Raw genomic sequence first — 20352 nt, 5'->3', positions numbered from 1 at the left:
CTACTAGTTCTCTCTCTTGGGTACTACACTGACAGCTGCAACTTGATTTCCAACACTTGGTACCAGCACCAATGCCTCAGGGCCCCCCCCCCCTTTTAGCCCAGGGGATGGTATTTCTGACTCTGAGGTCTCTGTAAAGGGTTCTACCTTGGAACTGTCACACTCTTCTTGAGTCCATTTACTGAAGAGGACCTTGTGGAGCCCACCAGATACCCTAGACCTTTGGGATATGAATATCCTTGGGGACCCCTCACCTATCCCCCTCCTGAGTGGGCTCACTGGAACCCATGGGGGCATTTTGTGGAACAGTTTTAGAGGGTACCAGCCAGAAAGAAACCCCAACACCCACCAGTACCGCATCATTCACAGGCACTGACAGACCATCCTTCGGTGCCATATGCCCCCTCGGTACAAGAGGAGCAAGAGCCACAGATGGAGGAAAGCTCACCCTTATCAGCCAAGTCCTCCCCCTCCTCCTCCTCCCCGGATGAGGTTGTAATGCCACCATTGCCCTCTTCTGCTGATGACTTTAGGGCTTTCCAGGAGCTAATGAAACACCTGATGGAATCCCTCCAGATCCTGCTAGAAGAGGCCCAGGAGTCTCAACATTCCCTGATGGACATTTTAAATATCATCCCCTCAGGGAAAGATTGCCCTATCAATTAATGAGGCACTGTTATTGCCTTCATGTACTTTATGGCAAACACCTTCCACTATTCCACCCAAGCGGGGAGATAAAATATGTTTTATTACAGGTAAGGGAATGGAGTACTTCTCCCATCCCACCCCTAATTCCCTGGTGGTGGACGTGGCTAATGAAGGAAACCATCAAGCTCACGCCAGACCCTCTCCTTTGGATAAAGAGGCCAAACAAATAGACCTTTTGGGCAGAAAGAGCTATTCATCAGCAGCTCTTTTATTTTTAGTTGCAAAGTACCAGGCCTTGACAGTGATATATTATTTAACAGTTATTCCAAGTTCACCACACTTTATTGAATGCCTGCCACGAGACTAAAAACACCAATTTCAGTCCTTCGTCTCTGAGGGTCAGTTAATCATGAAAGCCTCCTTGCAGGCCACTCTCGATGCCGCTGACACAGCTTCTAGATCCCTGGCTACTACTGTGGATATGCAAAGAGCATCTTGGCTTCAGCCTTCTGGACTCCTGAAAGAGGTGCAGAATACCACTGAAAACCTTCTCTTTGAAGGGCTCAAGCTCTTCAGCACAGACAGAGACTCCTCACTCCACACCCTTAAAGATTCAAGGGCAATGCTATGGTCACTGGGAATTTATATGCCTGCAACAAAAAGACACTTGAGAAGGTCTCAAGCTGCACAGCGTTCCAGACCGTTCAAGTAGCACCCACACCAGACTTTCTTAGACCTTCGGAGCCTTTGAGGAGGAGATCCAAACCTCACAAAAGAGGACCACTCCCCCAACCCCTACAACCACCCAATCTGCACCCCCTTCTAAGAGAAAGTTTTGACAGATTGGTCAAGAGCATCGCGCATCCTGTTTCCCCAGATCCTCTGCTGTACAATTCTACCATTCCACCCACTTTCAGTGATTGAATATTCCACTTCCTACCTGCCTGGAAGCACATCACCTCAGACAAATGGATATTAGAGGTGGGTGACATGGAATATTGCATACACCACCACCCACCTCCCTTCCCTGTCTCTTTTCAGGGACCTCTCTCGTGAGGAGCTCTTAAAGCAGGAGGTCCAATCTTTCCTGCTCTTGGGGGCAATCAAGCCACTTTCCCCTGAATTTGTCAGAAGAGGGTTCTAGTCCAGCTATTTCATAGTCCCCAGAAGGCGTAGAGGGTGGAGACTGATCCTTGATCTCAGACATTTGAATACCTATGTCATTTCATAATGCTTTAGGATAGTGACGCTAGCCACCATAATTACATCCCTAGATCTGAAAAACTGGCTCATTGCTCTCGACCTCCAGGACACCTGCTTTCATGTAGGTATCCACTCCTCCCACAAGCGTTTCCTATGTTTGTAATAGGCCCTGAGTGTCTTTACGAAGGTCCATTCAGCAATAGCGGCCCACGTATGTCAGTGGGGTATCACAATATTCCCACAGTTGGATGACTGGCTTCTCAGGGGTCACTCAGCAACCTCCAAGGCACTTAGAAGCCTTCAATGGGTATAAGAAATAGGTCTCAGTTTTTGCCCATCCTACCATGGCTGGATTACTTAAAGGCTTACACAACTTGTTTTCCCCCCCATACAGAACCCCACTCCTCCATTGGACCTTAATTTTCTCAGTGCCTTTAAACCAGTGTCTCCCTGTTCTCTCCTTCACCTCTCCCAGGCTATCACTTGGGATAGAGGAATAGGAGAACTCAGTGTGCTCATAGTAGACACCGTTCACTGCCTTCTTTATAGACATGGTCACACTACATCCCAATCCTTGTTTCCTTCCTAAGGTCTTTTCAGAATACCATATTAATCAGGAAATCCATTTACAAGAGTTCTATCCAAACCTTCTATCCAAATGAAAATTGTGCGAGCAGTTTCTGTTACACGTGGGCATATTTAACTGAATGAACGTATAAACTAAGCAGTATGGTATAGCATGTGTATGTATTAATAAAAGCCAGACAGCTTCTTATTCATTTCACTAAAGTGTCACCAGTAATATGGATTTCAAGGCTCAGAAAGCAATATCCCACAAGAGGAAAACTCACACTGGGAACATAAGGATTAATTCATAATAACATAATGTTTGTGAGATACTCAGTCTCACAAACTACAGCAAGGAGCACCAGAGAAATATGTAAAAATAAATTTGTATAACATAAGTGCCTGAAATTAGGCTACTGAATTCCTATTTCGGTACCCAAATAAATGGTCTGATTTTCAGAGATGTGGAAATATGGACTTAGGTGCCTCGCTTTAGGTCGCCCCATTTGAACATTTTATCTTTATTGCATTAAAGACAGTTAAAAGGGAATCATTACTACCCTAATATTACTTTTCCATGTAAATAGTCATTGCAGGTATGTTGTGGGTTAAAGTGAGGCTAGGAGCAGGGAAGGTAACTGAGGGACATGTGAATTGGTGATGCTGTGCATTTGTGACACCTTCCATTAGAGGTTACCTAGTCCTGCATTCTGACAGGGATCTCAGGCAGTTTGAATTTCGATGAGGACACTGAAGAGGAGGAAGAAGCTGGAAAGAGGTCAAGATCACATTCACCATATTCTGAATCTAAGAGGCCTAGTTCCGCAACCAGCCAGAAATCTGCTACAGTAAGTGTCATGAAAACAGTGTTCTCAATGAGAATCAGACCCATGCTTTCTAGTGCCCATGTGTAAGGTGCTGGCTTGCGTCCAGACCACAAAGGACTCACTCCCACAACCAAGTCTCTTTCCAGGCACAGTTTTATTTTCCAGACATAAGCAAAAAAACTTAACAGAAACAGTTCTCAGTCCACCTAAGGGACTTTTCCTCTTTTGCCTAACTGTCACTTCTGCTTCAGGACTTACTGCAGGATTCTTCCTTGCTCTTTTGGCTGAGCACTGTCTCCCAGGACTTTCCCCCTTGCGTCCCTTTCCCGCCCCCAGCAGATTCCCTCAGCCTCTCCTTTTAGGGGACTCTGGCAGCCTCTTCCAGGGAACTCCTTGATGCTCCTGCTCCCCTACTTCTCCTTCCTTACTGGCAGCCTGGCTGTAGGGAACACGTGATTCCCCTCCTCCTCAGCTGCACCTGATTAATGAACAGGGCTGGCTGGCCCCAAGCTCTAACCATTAGAGTGGCTGACCTCCAGTTACAGTACCTCAGTGTTAAAACATGCTAGTTCCAGCCCCTAGCCTGTAGCTAGTGTGCTCAGACCTGAATCCAGAGGAAAGCCAGGGTGTTGGCTTCCGTACCTCATATCCAGTCCTCCACTAGCTTCCACCGCCATCTGTGTCCCTTTGTTGATATTCTGCATCTTGATTGTTGTCACTGTTCCTCTAGTGCTCACTCCTGCTATGGGGAGAGTTAATTCCACTCTAGGTACAGTCTGAGCAAGCATAGACACACTGATGGTTTTAGCCGTACCATCATACCGTGGTTTTCCCCAGCCTGTTCCACTCCAGGATCCAGACTGATCAGAAAGTGCTATTCCTCATCCTGTCTTTTTTTACAATACATTTCAAGCTTAGCTTAGTGATAAATACTATGCTAAAAGGGACATTCCTCCCTTTGAATATAATAGCTTTTCACCCTGCATCCCCTCCCTAGCAAGCCAGTCTACCTTCTAGTTACTGGAGACTCTGCCTTAAAGGGGTATTCTTTTCCCAGGGTAGGAGAAACTTCTGTCCTGATTTCTTCTTCTCAATGGAGCATTTGAAACACAGAGATCTCTGATCCAGCATCCCTTCCCCAACCGAGCATTTTCCTCTTGTGATATGGGAGCCTCCTACCCAACAGGCCGTTGGGTTACTAGGGCCTCTAACCTGTTTCACTTTGCTAATGGGATAGGTCTTCTCACAGGACACAGGTGCTTCCTGCACTGCATCCCCAGAGACAGATGCACAGCTGGGAGAAGTGGAGAACTTGGAGGAGTTTGCATTACGCCCTGCTCCCCGTGGCATTACAGTGAAGTGTCGAATCACTAGAGATAAGAAAGGAATGGATCGAGGCCTCTTCCCCACCTACTATATGCACCTGGAAAGGGACGACAACAGAAAGGTATTGGGACTAGCACACAGTCTCCAGCCCTGGGCCAGGGCTGGCTCCAGGTTTTTTGCTGCCCCAAGCAAAAAAAAAAAAGCCGGAGTGCCGCCATCAAAGCAAAAAAAACCCAAAAAACGGAGTGCTGCCCCTTGAAAAGAGCCGCCCCCAAAGGGCCGGAATGCCACCCCTTGAGAAGTGCCGCCCCAAGCACATTTTTGAAACGCTGGTGCCTAGAGCCAGCCCTGCCCTGGGCTACTGAACTTCTAGTACAAAACCTTTGGGTGTGTTGTGGAGCAGTGCTTAAATGGGAAAGGAACCTGGAGCTGAAAGGAGAAAGCTTGTGAAAAGTAGGAGGGGTGCACATCTCTATCTGGGCAGGGTACGAAGGCAGCAATTGGGAGGTGTGGAAGCAATAGTATAAAGAAGGTGAGCTAAAGCAGGAGTAAAAGAAGAGCGGAAGGATGAGTATCTGGTAAAAATTAGGAAGGAAAGGTGCTTAAAACCTGAGCCATTGGGTGGGCTAAAGAGAGCTGAGATTTGGGGCTGTTTGCTCATGGGGTGAAGAGAAAGGTCAGTGGTATGGAAGTGGCATAGGGCTAGCAAGAAGGGGTCTGCCAAAGTAGGTGGGAGTTAATGGGCAGGGGAATGGTGATAGGGACAGTGGGATGGAGGTCGAAAGTAGCGCTGTGCCTCTGAGCTCTTCCAGAGCTTCCTGTCATGACCAAAGTTTTGTGTTTCCAGACGTTCCTTCTTGCAGGGAGAAAACGGAAAAAGAGCAAAACATCCAATTATCTCATTTCAATTGACCCAACAGATTTATCCCGGGAAGGGGAAAGTTTCATTGGAAAACTCAGGTGAGAGCCACAGATAAAAGCCATCGACCGGTGCACAGTCTCTGTGTTCATGTACTGCAAGAGAGGTTGGAGTTCCTGTCTTGCTGAGTCAGAGCCAAGGGCAGCAATCAAGTCCAACTCCATGGGGAGTGTGACCTCACCCTCTCTTGGTTCACCCCTGGCTGTCCCTTTGGTACCAGTATCTCTTTCAGAGAGATGACTGTGGCCATTTATGTGAGGAGTCCTGGCTTGACATTTTTCCAGGTCAGGTTATGGGCTCAGTGTAACAGATACTTTCTTTAGAGCTGTTTATTGCGCTGCTGATGGGAAACCCCAGATGGGAATGTCAGGAGAGGCTGACACAGTCTAATTATGTCACATAGAACATCTCACTGACTCTCTGTTTCCTGATTCTAGGTCCAACCTTATGGGAACAAAATTTACTGTCTATGATCATGGAGTTAGCCCAGGCAAGGGACAAGGGCTAGTAGAAAAGGCCCATACCCGACAGGAGCTCGCAGCCATTTGTTACGTAAGTTCCTTTTATTTTTTTTCCCCCTTCCCCAAGCTCCTGAATCACTTAAACCCAGGTGTTGGGGATGGGAGGCATCCTGCAGTTACAGCCACTTTGGCTGTGGTCTTATCAGGACTTTCAAGCCAAGCTGGGTCAGTATTTGGATTGGAGCCCTGCAGGGAAAACTCTGGGTGCTTCAGGATGTTAGTGATTCCGCAGCAAGTTTTCTTAATTCTGCATCAGTACTGTAGCAGTACAACAGGATAACTATAAGGGGTATTGGATGCTGGAGGACTTTCAGATGAGTCATAGGATATGTCTACACTACCTGACGGATTGGCGGGCAGCAATCGATTTATCGCGTCTAGTCTAGATGCGATAAATCGACCCCCGAGCACTCTCCCGTCAAGTCCTGTACTCCACCGCCACGAGAGGCGCAGGCAGAGTTGACGGGGAGCAGCGGCAGTCGACTCACCGCAGTGAAGACACCGCGGTGAGTAGATCTAAGTACGTCGACTTCAGCTACATTATTCACATAGCTGAAGTTGCATAACTTAGATCAGTGTTAGGGGAAGCTATATAACTAATATTAATGTTATACCTGATTTTTATCATATGTGTTAGGAACTCTAAGAAGCCATCTTGCTGGAATAAAATTGAAATAGCCTTTGAGGTAGTTTTTTTTGGTTGAAGGCATTAAACAGTTCATGACTAGAGGACCAAGAAAGTCTGTTTCTTCTTCAAGTAATGGTCCCTATTGTATTCCACTGTGGGTTACACATGTGCATCATGCACCCAGAGTCAGAGAATTTGAAAGCAGTGTCTGTTGGTCCACGCATGTGCCTCAGTTCACCTCATGCTCCTAACCGCAGTGCGGACCGACTGCCTCTTCAGTTCCTTCTCATTGCCGCCTGGTCCAGGTCAGAAACTTAGTGTCTTCAGCTCTGATGTTGTTTCTGAAAAACAATAGTGTTAGCTGTAAATAGTTTGTAGTTTTAGAAGTTTTAATAGATTTAGTAGATTTGATCGTTTTAATAGTTTTAGAAATAGATTAGGCTACCCCCATTCTCCCCCATGCCCTATTTGGGTACCTGACTGTGCCCAGAACTCCAGGCTTCAAACTCTGCACCTCCTGCCCGCAATCCTTCTCCATCAGTGATGACCCCCAACACTGCCTCTACTGCTTGGGACAGGCTCACATTGCAGATTGGTACAGTATTTGTCAGTCCTTCCCAAGCCGCGCCCAAGAAGGACAGGCTTTTCACCTCCGTAAGTACCCCATGGAAATGGCCATGAGGCCTCAATCAGATCCAGGCTGGGGAACCCCCCTGTACATCATCCTGAATCAGCAAGAAGTGTGCCTCCTGCTGTAAAGTCCAACTCCGGTGCCGGAGGATCCACCCCCACAAACCCCATGGTGGGGCTTAGTCGGGAGATCAGGAAGCACTCCCATAAGCATTGGGCTAAGTCTTCCTCTAAGTCCATTCCAAAGATACTGGACGTGCCTACGAGCAAACCCACCGACTCAGCCCAGGAGGATGTCATACGTCCCCAGTCCCATAGACACGATAAGAAAGCCATGAAACGTAGGGCTTCACCAGCTGCACACCACGCTTCATCAGTACCATCATCCCCAGCTCTTCATAAGAAACCGAGACCTTCTGGCACTGGTGAATGTAGACCACCACTGGATACCATACTCATCACTGGCACTTGTGGCCCAAACAGAAAGGTGCCTATTAAACCAGGGAGGTCCAGATCCGTGGGCACACCACATGACATTTTCCCTCCTGCAGATCCTGAATCCCCTCCCCCATTGGGACTTTCTATTTCCAGAGAGTGTATGTTGCCTTCCAGAGACCTGCTGGCAGGATGGAGCTTATCACCCCCACCATACACAACGTGCAGCTTCCCATCAGCACCAATGTTATCGCCATTGGAACCTGAGTCTTCCCTTTCCTCCTCAAGAGACTCGGAACCATGAGAGGAACCACACCCCAGGAGACCCACAAAACCCTAGAACCAACCAACGCCTCACCTGGCTCAGTCATTGATACCTCATACCATGGGGACCGCCGCCATGAGCTGTTGACCCCTCCTACTGGCCATACTGGGGACCCTGGCACTAGTGCCCACCTTGGGAATCTATCTGCTCTGCTAGGGAGTCACCACCTGACTCCACCCAGAGAATTTCCAAATGGATTTTGGGATGCAGTCTACACTGCTATAAGCTCTCTAACCTCCCCCCTTCTTTGGAGGTATCCGAGCACTCAATGAGAGCCCAAGCCATGACTGTAGCGTCTCTTCAGGACGTACCAAGGTGGCCACATGGAGCTCTGTTCACATGTTTGCAAGACATTGTTCCCTGATATAAGACTTGGCTACTGATGCCTCATTTGGGATAGCTGTTCGCCGCTCATCCCTGCCATCCTCATCCTTGCACCCTCCTCTTGCTTAAGTACTGCTTGTCTGTCACCCTCAGTCGAATACAAAGGACCATCACTCAAAGAAGAAGAGGAGGTTACTTACCTGTAAGTGGAAGTTCTTTGAGATGTGTGGTACCTCTGTGTATTCCACTACCCGCTGTTCTTCCCCTCTGCTTTGGATCTTATCTGATTCGCGGTGGAGAAGGAACTGAAGAAAAGTTGGTCCTCCCTGCCCTTTATCATCTTGGTAAGGAACACAAGGCGAACTGGGGCACATGCACAGACCAATGGACACTACTTTCAAATTCTCCGACTCCAGGCGCATGGTGCGCATGCATAACCCACACTGGAATACATATAGGGACCACACATCTTGCTGAACCTCCAGTTACAGGTAAGTAACTTCCTCTTACTCCACCTGTAGGGCAGCGAAGATATGTGGAATTCCCTGCTGCACTTTGGAGTAGACTTGTTTGTTTCAGGATGAAAGCTAAGCCATATGCTGACTCCAGATCCCCCATGAGTTTCTTTTATCTTATCTACAAGGTCACAGTTTGGGAGAAACTACTAAATATAGCCTTAAAAACAAATCAAAAGCTAAGGAGAGTTAAATAGATTGTCCATTTAGACTATAAGGTCCCTGGAGAATTGACAAAGTACAGACGCAGTCAGAGTTATGCTATCTATAATTGTGTTTATATCTCTGTTGCTAGCAGGGATCTAGCACATTTCCCCTCAACAATATGAACCACATTTATTGTCCGAGAATGACACTAGCCAAATTGTGTAATAAAACCATGCTTTAGGTTATATTTGGAAGATTATCTATAGTACTGTTTGGTTAATGTGGTTTTGGAGGAGAAAAAGAATTGTATCACTAATAGTCAAGGAAACAATGCTGATTGCAACAGTGTTTAAATACAGATATAGCTGGCATGTTTCTGATTCCAGGGTAGACAGGGTATTAAAGGTCAATCTCATTATCTTCTCTCCTGGATGAGGTAGTGTTGAAAAGAACTTATTTCCTTATCTTTTAGGAAACCAATGTCCTAGGATTCAAAGGCCCCAGGAAGATGTCCGTGATCATTCCAGGGATGAACATGAACCACAAGCGGATTCCAATCAGACCACGAAATGTAAGTTTGGAACTGGGTCAGATTCTAGTGGCGCAAGGAAGAAAGTTTTAATGTCTTAGAGATCCAAATGTCCAATATTGGCAATCATAGAAATTAGAGGGAAAAGACCTGTTGGGTCCCAACTATCCCATCTGGAAGTTACCATGGGATTCTTCACTACACTGTGCTTTTCCAGACCACTTTTAAATTACTCCCATAATAGGATTCCACCATTGCCCTTGGGAAACTGGTTGATCTGATAGGTCTCATGATTGGTAAACTTTTCTTGATATTCAGCTTAAAATGTCATTTTCTTAATTTCAGCGTATTTCTTCTTGCTTGTAGCCCTTGTGCAACTCTCTAAATTTTGCCTCTCTCCTTACTTGTCGTTTAGCCAGGCGGACCATATTTAGCTCTTTTTTTATTCCTGTAGTGCGTAGGAGCCCTAGTCATGGCTGGACTCCATTGTGCTAGGTGCTGTACAAACACAGAACAAAAAGACGGTCCCTGGCCTAAAGACTTTACATTCTAAGTATAAATCAAGAGACAACAGGTGGATGCAGACAGAGAAAGAAGGACAAGAAAACAATGAGGCAATATTGGTCAGCATGACGGACAGTGGTCTCAGCACACCAGCAGCCTAGCCATTGTCCAGTTGTTGTTTTTTCAGGAATCCTAGAAAAGGAGAGTTTTAAAGAAGGATTCAAACAAGGATAATCAGATCGCTTTGCAGGTCTCTACAGGGAGAGGGGCAACGTGAAGAAAGCATGAAGGTGCTGTTGGAAAATTTTAACAAGTGGGTGATGAAGGCTGACATCATGGGCCAATCGGAGATGGGAGTTGACATTTAGATAGCGAATGAGAGCTAAATAGAGTGGGTATAGGCTATAAAGGGCCTTGACAGTGAAGCCAAGTAAGAATCTTATGTTTGATGTGATAGAGAAGTGGAGGGATATAAAGAGAGGAATGACATGGTCAAAGCAAGAGGCCAGGAAAATGCAGCATTCTGACTGGATATGAGCGGAGCAAGACTGCATTTGTTGTGCCCAAGAAAAGGATGTTGCAGCAATAGACACCCGAGATGATGAGCGCCTGGACGAGTGTTGTAGCTCTGTGGATGGATAGGAAAGACCATATGTTAAAGATGTTATGCAGAAAGAATCTGCAAGACTTAGACGTATCCCGGGGGCAAGAGGAGGGGATTTGACTCAGAGCTGGTGAAAAGGAGGCTGGGATTGCAGGCATGGGATTCAATTAAGTTGGAGAAGCAGAGTTATTTCTCTAGGAAGATGGCAGAACGAAAGGAGGAGAGAACAAATCTGTAGTGGAGGAAGCGGTCCTGGTCACAGGATTTCTGCTAGACACGCTCCACAGCGCAAGAGCCCGAGCAGGCGCAGAAGAAGTGGATGTTGGGGCCGAGGGTGAGCCAAGGCTGGGTTCTGGCTGAGCAGACGTTGTGATGAGAGAGAGGCAAAACAGTCAAGAGTGAAGCATGGAGAGAAACAACCATATCAATGGAAGAGAGGGCATAAGTCCATTTATCTAACCCTAACTGGGTTTTTTTCCACTTTGCTGAACTCATTCCAATGTGTCAGTAGTTTTCTTGTAATTAAATGCCCTGAACTGAATACAGTATTCCAGATGTGGTCTCACTAGAAATATATAGGACCAGATGTGCCAAGGCACAGCCCTTACTAGGGGGCGATATAGAGCCAACCACCCCAGTGTGGGCTATGGGAGTCATTATATCTCAGGAGGTCACTATGCCTGATTGAGCTCTTGGAGATCACAGTTGATTCATCATCCCTTAGGAGAATGCAATATGCATCTACTAGATCAGGAGTTCTCAAACTGGGGGTCAGGACCCCTCAGAGGGTCACGAGATTATTACATGAGGGGTCACGAGCTGTCAACCTCCACCCAAACCCTGCTTGCCTCCAGCATTTACAGTGGTGTTAAATATATTTAAAAGTGTGTTTAATTTATTAGGGGGGTCGCACTCAGAGGCTTGCTGTGTGAAAGGGGTCGCCAGTAAAAAAGTTTGAGACCCACTGCACTAGATAGTGCAGTAGGGGGGATCCAGTCCATTGCCCAGTCTCTTTCCCCTATCCATTTTATTGGCCTTAAAATCTATGAGTGTAAGGGTATGTCTTCACTACCCACTGGATCTGCGGGTAGTAATCGATCTATCGGGGATCGATTTATCATGTCTCGTCTAGACATGATAAATCGATCCCCGAACGCGCTCCCTGTCAACTCCGGAACTCCACCAGAGCGAGAGGCAGTAGCGGAGTCGACGGGGAGCCGCGGCCGTCGATCCCGCATCGTGAGGACCCGAGGTCAGTCGATCTAAGATACTTCGACTTCAGCTACGCTATTCACATAGCTGAAGTTGTGTATCTTAGATCAATCCCCCCCCCCCCCCCCCAGTGTAGACCAGCCCTAAGAGAGGCCCATAGTGCTCAGGAGAGCATAGGGACTGCAATCGAGGCTGGCCCCTTACCTGGGATACAGGGTTCAGGAGTGGCTATCTGTGGTTTTGCTCAAATACCAGCCACAAATTTAGCCCATATAGATTCTTCATCATCTACCTGGTCTGTGACATGATGCCTCTGAATAAACAGTGACTGTTCTTCTCTAAATGATGGCCCCACTGCCATTTCTAAATGTAATTTGTTGATGCCCATTCCCAAAGTCCTATGGGCATCCTTAGAGAAACAAATAAAATCAGAGATACAATTAATTAGTAAACCTATTTAAAAAACAAACAAACAAACAAACCCAAGAAGCAACAGACAGCTCACTACAACCTACTCAGATTTTTACCATAAATAAATTAATCACTCAAACCTCCCCAAACAACTGCTTTCCAAGCATCTCCCTCCATGGAATAACTTCAGTTTGGATAGTTTTTCTCAATTTTAAAGCTTTTATTTTTTAAGGTTGAAGTTCATTTTGTCACTTGTCCTGGCCACTTTGTCCTCACTACTGTTTGCAGTTCCTCCCAATTTACTGTTCTTCTCAGATGTAGTGAACGTGCTGTTTTACCCCCCTTCACATTTCCATGTGTTTGTGTACCTATACCTAAACCGGGTAGAATGGGGGGAAAGCACTTTAATCCATACATACTTGTAGCCCACGGCAGCCTTTGAATTTCCCACTACAATATCCCAACTTCTTGCATCAGGGAGTTAAAGATATCCTGGTTTTTTTTTTTTTTTGCTTTGAAGGTTACAAGGTGGGAATTGGAGGTTTGGTACTGAAGGAGAAGGCTCCCAGGGGGTTAGAAATAGACTCCTGCCAGTACATTGAGAGCGGGTGCAGAAGGTGCTCTCACTGTGTCTCCAGGTTAGGATTGCATGGGCCCAGCAGGAGAGAGAACCTCAGGACTGGGAAAGTATGGAAATATCTCCTGCAGGATCTTATTTCAGCAGGGTTGAGTTCACTGTTCACTAGATCAGGGGGACTCATGGTTGCAGAGTAAACACAACCTGAGGGAAGCAGTCACTAAAAGTGGACCCTCCCAAGTATAATTTTTCTCTTGAGCAGGAACATGAGAGTTTGCTATCAAAATGGCAAAATAAAAACCTGGAAAACCTGATTGAGCTGCACAACAAGGCTCCAGTCTGGAATGATGACACTCAGTCGTACGTCTTGAATTTCCATGGGAGAGTCACTCAGGCCTCGGTGAAGAACTTCCAGATTGTCCATGAGAATGACCGTAAGAGCTAAGGATTGTGCCGGGGTTGGGTGGGAGATGTGGGGCTGCCACTCTAGTGAGGAAAAGAGCATTGTTTCATTAGGGCTGGGGAAATATGGGAACACTGCTCTACACAAGGGATATGGGATGGGCAAGAACGGGATGGGAGATATAGTCCAGAGGATCTTGGGACATTTGGAGTGATATGGGACCTCCCCTTCACTCTAGAGGTGGAGGGGATGACAGGATAGCTGCATCAGAGGAGAGGCGAATGCAGGCCTTCTGCTGAAGATGGAAAGGAGAGTAATATGGGATTGTTGTCCCAGCCAAAGCATAGGTATGGGATTGCTCTGTAAAAGAAGTCAGCAGGACTGTTGTTGTAGAAAAGCAGATTCTGAGCCACTCTGGTAAGGAGAAGATGGGATAGTCTCTCCAGTCAGGTGTATTTGGAACTGTTTCACTCTTTCTCCTCTTACCTCTCTCTCTCTTTATGAATTAGTTGGTCTCTGACCCCCTTTCTCTGCCTCCCTAGCTGACTACATTGTGATGCAGTTTGGTCGTGTAGCAGAAGACATGTTCACTCTGGACTATAATTACCCCCTGTGTGCCCTCCAGGCCTTTGCCATTGGACTCTCCAGCTTTGACAGCAAATTGGCATGTGAATGATGGAGACAGCGGACTTGGACGTGGAACTTGCTCCCATTCCTGCACCTTGTAGATGAGTTCTGGGTGGAATCATGAGAAGTATCCTGGGGACAAAAGGGGAACTGGAGGCCAGATATCTGTGGCCTTAACAAGAAGCAAATAGTAGATTTGGGGGCTTTACAGTAGCTGATAGGGACCATGGCCCTTTTTGGAAGGGAGATCGCTGCACGTGCACTGGGGGAAGGCAAGGATAATGTGTGATGTCTTTGTTATCAGTATTAATGCTGCATTGAGAATCTTGATGGGAGATGGTGTGAGAGAGCTAATCCTGCTCCTTAGCAGCTAAGCATCACTGTGACTAGGAATTCCTGCAGTGGGGATCCGATTAATAGTGCTTTAGTGCCCAGGCACCTTGGATCTCACAACGCTCCTGTGCTCATGCAGCATATATTAAGATTCGTTTAGAGAAGGAAGAAGAGGTACAGTCTGTGCCGTCTCTTACCCGCAGGGTAACTCTCCTGTCTAAGGCAAAGTTCAGAGAAAGAAGAGAGGGTACAAGCCTGATGTCCCTGTGCAACTGTAAGCAGTGTTCAATGAACAAAGAATAGGAACAAGCCCCATGCCTCTATAGCCACCCTTTTACTCTGCAGGATAATTCTCTTTCAAGGCTGATGGATCCCAGTTCCTGTTAATTGTTCTGCTGCTCATTATCCTGTGACAACCCTTTTACCAAATAAAGATCCCCCATCATTAGGGATGTGAGAAAAGCTCCTATGATCACTTCTAAGTAAGCAATATTTATATTATGACCATCACTGTTTCTTTTATTCCTAACAGCTCTAAAAGTGAAATTGAATGGATCATTGGACCTGACAGAAACTGGCTGAGAAAGGCATGCCATTGACTATTCCTGAAATGCAGCATTCTAATTGCCTTAAATACTAGATTCTATAGGTCAGTCAATCAGAAACATTTTTTTTTAAATTTCTTTTATGAATAAAGTTTGCTGCATTTTAGGAATAAACTGATGTCTGAAGCTTTTCTTTGTTTTGTTTAACTTTTTTCTCAGCAAATAAGAGCCTCTCCTGCAGCAGTCTGAATGGCTGATTCCAATTGCATGTGGTATAATAACCATAGATATCTCAAATCATGACCAGTTCAGTCAGTTTTATATAATCATTTAATCTGAATATGAGTTTAACCAAAAATAAGATTATAGACATTTTCCAAGGCACAAGGAAAGAAGAACATTGCAACAAGAGTGGCCAAAGTACTGCTCATCGGGCTCCATAATGTGTCCTGTAGCAGCCCTCATCTTTAATTCTGGGTTGCAGTCAGTGGAGACCACAAGTCCCAGCATGCAATCCTCCTTGATCCACCAGCCTCAACTTGCATCAAATTGGAGCACTGCATATTGAGACCTATAGGTTACATGGGCTGCACATCTGCTGTATATTAAAAAAGAGGGCAGCTACCATCCTGTCCATTTCATATTCTTTATGTACAGCTGTCAGAATCTTCCCTTTCACATTCATTATGTACAGTTAATTGCTCATTTGTCCCTCTGTTAAGCAAACTGTGGGTGTCCCCTTTTTTGCATGTACTGATCTGTTTTTAAAGGTCATTGGCAGCCCACAAGTCCTATCTGGATGCCCCCAGCAACCAGACTTTCATCATTGTGTCACGGTCTTTGCATTATATGTCACATAAGTCTCTCTATTGGTGAATATTATCTTGCTGTTTAATTTTCCAAAACATCAAACTTTGTGTAGACATTTTCTGATGCCAGAAAAAACGCTTCAATCATAGTCACATGTAATCTCTGTATTTAATTGTAAATGGTGAATTGTTGCTGATAGCTCCAGTTCTAAAAAATGCTTATCTCACAAGTTCCCAAGCTACACTGGCTGAGGTGCCATTGCATTCAAAGCAATCTCATCAGCATAGCAGTCAGCAAAGAGAGTTTGCGCCAGGTACCTCTTTTGTGTCTTCATGCACTTCCCACTTGTCAGGATTTGATGGCATCTCCCACTTGTGTTCTCGTGTGCTCCCAACTGACTGCTCTGCACTTCCTGTATCTACCTAGAAAAGCCAAGAAACCAGTTCCTAATGCCTCTGTCACAATTACTTTGTAACTAGGACCAGATGTAGAAAATTAGTTTATGTTCGCTTGGGGTTACTTGTAGGCAGTGCATTAATTGCTAGTCCAGAAAAAGTTTCCTTGTGCTTAGCAAGCCGCCCTGCAACTCCCTGGTTCATCTCTCCAACTGGGCCAGTCAGCAAGGGATCTCTCAAACTATTCAAGGTGGTAAACCCATGGGTGAGCTTAATTGGTCATGGCTAAGTCAGTGCCTGTGATTCTTTAGGTTTCCTCATCAAGTTGCACAGACAGATGACCGAATTTCTTGTCTCTTCTGAGGTGCTTTCTATACTGTGGGCATGTGACCCTTCACTTACCTTCTAGTATTGAAACTCGTTCTTCTGTCTCAGTTTTTGAGGTTTTTTTAAAGGGATTGTACACAATGACCTTGTCATCACTAGCATTAAAGTGTGTTAGCCACAACTGTGTTAAAACACAGCTTATTGCTCGCAAGTCCTAGCATGGTTTCTCTGATACCATCCAGCAGGGAATTTTTCTAAAAAGGGTGATACCGTTGTGCTATGAAACAGTCCCATCAGCTGTCTGTGGGGTCAAACTAAAAGCCAGATTTTCAGACAAAAGTCCCAGTGCACACTGCTCAGGGAAATGGTACGCTCTGTCACATTGAAATGTGACTCTGGATATCTTGGGGTCAACCCTAATGTGGACAGAAGCATGGGTCTGTTTTTTGTTGCCATTTGAACAGGCAATAGCAATGCAGGAGGTGGGCATTTACCTCTTCTCAGATGCTTTCAGACATATTTTATATATTGGAGGCTTCAGTACTCTGCCGTACTCTCCGTTCTTTTTGTGTTCTTCACCCACTCTGTTGCTGCTCTGTGTGCCAAAGGTCCACCTAGATGAGTGAGAGGCTGGCTTTGTGTGCTTCCTGTTGCTTCCAAGCTTTTTTTGCTCTGCAGAAACGTCCAGTGCTTTTTGGTCAAATATTGTTCTATATGAATTGTATTTATAACTTTTGTACTCTAATGAAAATAAAATAATTTATAAAAAACAAACAACAAAACCCTAAACTCTGAATTGTTCTTATCTTGTCCTGTAGGATTTTTGCTGCATACGGTGTTTGCTGTCGGCTCTGATATCTCTGTCTCTCCTGCTTTGGCTACCCCTCTTTTTCTCACTGTCTCCCTCCACTCCATCTCTCTTCTTTCTGTATCATTCTCTCCTCATTTGTCTCCCCCACTTCTCCTCCATGCTGGTTTTACAAATATTTAGAAGTGTGAGAATTGCCTTGGAAACACAAGTACTACCAATTCCCTTCTGCACCACTAAGAGCTGCTTGCTGTCTATTTGTTCACTCCCCTCCCCTTGATTCTCCTGCTCCTCACACCCCTTCTCTCTCAAATGTTATGGGCTGCTGAGGGGGGTGCATTGGAAATATTTACCCAGCCCTGGTCACTTGTAGGGTGACCAGATGTCCCGACTTTATAGGGACAGTCCCGATTTTTGGGTCTTTTTCCCTGTCCCAATTTTTCACATTTGCTGACTGGTCACCCTAGTCACTTGCTCTAAGCCCCTCCTGTTGTCCAAGTGTCACATGGTGCAATTCTGGACCAGGATTGAAATAGTGTGAGGTAAAGGGGGCAGTACTGAGCTGAGGGTGTTTTTACTGGGGTGATATGAAGAGAAGTAAGTGTCTGCCTCACTGAGGGGAAATGTCCTTGTTCCAGTGACTTAAAACTTGAGGTAGGGGAGATCTAACTTTGCAGGCCCCTGTTCTGAATGCAGGTTGAACAATCATGTCCATTTCCCTCTAGCTTGGCCAGAATGGATACAGGGTGCAAGCACTTTCTACTCTCTGTGTCTGAGATCTGCAGCAGACAGTTGCTATCTCTACAGCACTGGGTTGGCTGCAGTAATATCACGCTCTTGCTCCCACACCAAACACAACATCCAGAAAACTCTCAAGAACAGGCTGGGTACAGGAAGCAAATGCTACAGTCCAGTGAGAATCCTCATAGCGGGACTCAGAATGCAGCAGCTCCAAGGTGCTGTGAGGTCTCCAACTGATACACATCAAAGGCAGGAGTATTAATTTCTTGTTCTTTTATGGCTCAATCCTGCTTGCATTGAAGTGTTGATATCAATAGGAGTAGACTCAGACTCTATTATGACAAAGCACACCCCACCCAATATGTTCTTCTACTTCAGGGGTCGGCAACCTTTCAGAAGTGGTGTGCCGAGTCTTCATTTATTCACTCTAATTTAAGGTTTCGCGTGCCGGTAATACATTTTAACGTTTTTAGAAGGTCTCTTTCTATAAGTCTATAATATATAACTAAACTATTGTTGTATGTAAAGTAAATAATGTTTTTAAAATGTTTAAGAAGCTTCATTTAAAATTAAATTAAAATGCAGAGCCTCCCGGACCGCTGGCCAGGACCCGGGCAGTGTGAGTGCCACTGAAAATCAGCTCGCGTGCCGCCTTCGGCACACGTGCCATAGGTTGCCTACCCCTGTTCTACTTACTGGTATTAATAGCTCTGTGCACTTCACAGCTATTGTTACTGGAAAAGAATAATAAAGAAGGCAAGGAACTATTCCCCCACACCACCCTTTTCACAGATGGAGAGCTGGGAGTTTGCAGGAGGTCACGGCAGTCAGAGCTGGGGATAGAGCCCTGTCTAAAACAGCATACCCAAATCTCATCCACACTGCTTTTCTGAAGGAATGTGTCAAACCTATGGGCTTGAGTGCTGTCTGTAACCACTACATCCCACTCCCTTCCAGAGCTAGAAATAGAACTGGGCATGGGTGTGGGCTACTGGTGAAGTATTTATTGTATCCTCTAGTGGCTGATCTACATGGAGGATAACAGCCTACTACTACTATCAATTACTTATTTAGCTCAAGTAATAGAGGTCAGCTTTACCATAAAGGTGATAACAGGCTAAAGGTCAGAGGCTTCTCAGGAGTTCTTGTCCTTGTGTCTTCCAGCATTTTCAGTCTACGGTCCCCGTTTCCACATTCTGTTCTCTTGTCCTGGTCTCCATGGAGTTCTTGTTCCCCTGCTGGGACTCAGAAGTCATTTTCCTGTTTCAGTTTGGGTAAATCTTTCCACACCTAGATAAGCTCTGTGGCCAGAAAGAAGCTCATCCTTTTTGCTAAAATGTGTCAAGGTAAAAAGCATTTAATTGGCAGTTGATATATATGAATGAATGTTGTTTCCACTAGACTTGAAGGTGGGATCTGATCTCATTTGCTTTGATAAAAGTAAAGTGATGGTTTAAAAAGAGAGAACCACTGAACTAAGCTACAACAAAACAAAGGTGAACAAAGAATGATTTTCTTAACTTGAATTGAGATCCCCATTTATAAAAGAGAACTAGAACTACCCTTAGAGTGCACTCTTACTCTGAAAAGTGATTCCTAAAAATGAGTTCCATATTTGTCAATAGCTGTATATCAAATGCGGGCAGGGGACTGGACTCGATGACCTCTCGAGGTCCCTTCCAGTCCTAGAATCTATGAATCTAAACCTGTTCAGTTAACAGGAAAAAAGATTCCATTACTTCTGACCACCCCAAGCAAACTCCATTTGCATGCTCTGTCAAGTTCTTTCCTTGCATATCATCTCCACTACTAAAGGTTCTACAGGCCAAATTCTACCCTTAGTGACACAGGTGCAAGCCCATTCATTTCAGTGCGTTTCTGCAACTGTAAGTGACTAGAATTTGGTGAACAATTCTGCTGATGATTCACAGGAAGGAATAAAATCCAGCTCCCTTTCTGAGCTGGGTTGACTCTGTAGGGGGAACAGGAGAGAAAATGTACATTAGCCACAAAGTCAGCAGATCTGACCTTCAGTACACATAGGAAGCAGATGTAATGAGTAATAAGATGCCATTTTTACAAAGTCATTTTTCACAGTAGTACTGCACTTTAAACATCAGCTTTTAATCTTCATGTGGTTTAGCAGAGACCCACAGTGGCTAAATGGGCTCATTACAGGTATACATTTAAAGGAAAACTGCAACACACACTTGAGTTTATTGTGTAGAATAACACCAAACAGAATACATGGTTTATTTTAAATAACCAGTCATATCTTTATGTACATGGATATTACCAAAAATTGTATGACTTAGAAAGTGTATGTGGCCTCTCTGCATTCTAAGAGAAAATTAAAATAAAAATTCTAATTGTATCTAATTACAAAGAAAAGTAATCAAGTATCGGGGGTAGCCGTGTTAGTCTGTATCTACAAAAACAACAAGGAGTCTGGTGGCAGCTTAAAGATTAACAGATTTATTTGGGCATAAGCTTTCGTGGGTAAAAACCTCA

At 45.2% G+C, this 20352-nt stretch overlaps 2 protein-coding genes across 2 annotated transcripts in view; both read left to right on the top strand.

Moving 5' to 3' along the window:
* The window catches only part of TULP3 (TUB like protein 3), a 39842-nt gene extending 22778 nt beyond the window's left edge, over positions 1 to 17064 (top strand). The window contains exons 5-11 of the mRNA XM_024218045.2: positions 3136 to 3266; positions 4495 to 4692; positions 5419 to 5531; positions 5928 to 6042; positions 9488 to 9586; positions 13115 to 13286; positions 13798 to 17064. Coding sequence (XP_024073813.2) covers positions 3136 to 3266; positions 4495 to 4692; positions 5419 to 5531; positions 5928 to 6042; positions 9488 to 9586; positions 13115 to 13286; positions 13798 to 13931 — 962 coding nt within the window. The 3' untranslated portion in view covers positions 13932 to 17064. The remainder of the gene's footprint in view (positions 1 to 3135; positions 3267 to 4494; positions 4693 to 5418; positions 5532 to 5927; positions 6043 to 9487; positions 9587 to 13114; positions 13287 to 13797) is intronic.
* The window catches only part of TEAD4 (TEA domain transcription factor 4), an 84084-nt gene continuing 77950 nt past the window's right edge, over positions 14219 to 20352 (top strand). Inside the window, exon 1 of the mRNA XM_026652221.1 lies at positions 14219 to 14223. Within this exon, the coding sequence (XP_026508006.1) occupies positions 14219 to 14223 (5 nt within the window). The remainder of the gene's footprint in view (positions 14224 to 20352) is intronic.

This window comes from Terrapene carolina, unplaced genomic scaffold (genome assembly GCF_002925995.2).
Source record: "Terrapene carolina triunguis isolate 2854851 unplaced genomic scaffold, T_m_triunguis-2.0 Scaffold112, whole genome shotgun sequence".
NCBI lineage: Eukaryota > Metazoa > Chordata > Testudines > Emydidae > Terrapene > Terrapene triunguis.
This window is presented reverse-complemented; position numbering and strand designations above follow the sequence as displayed.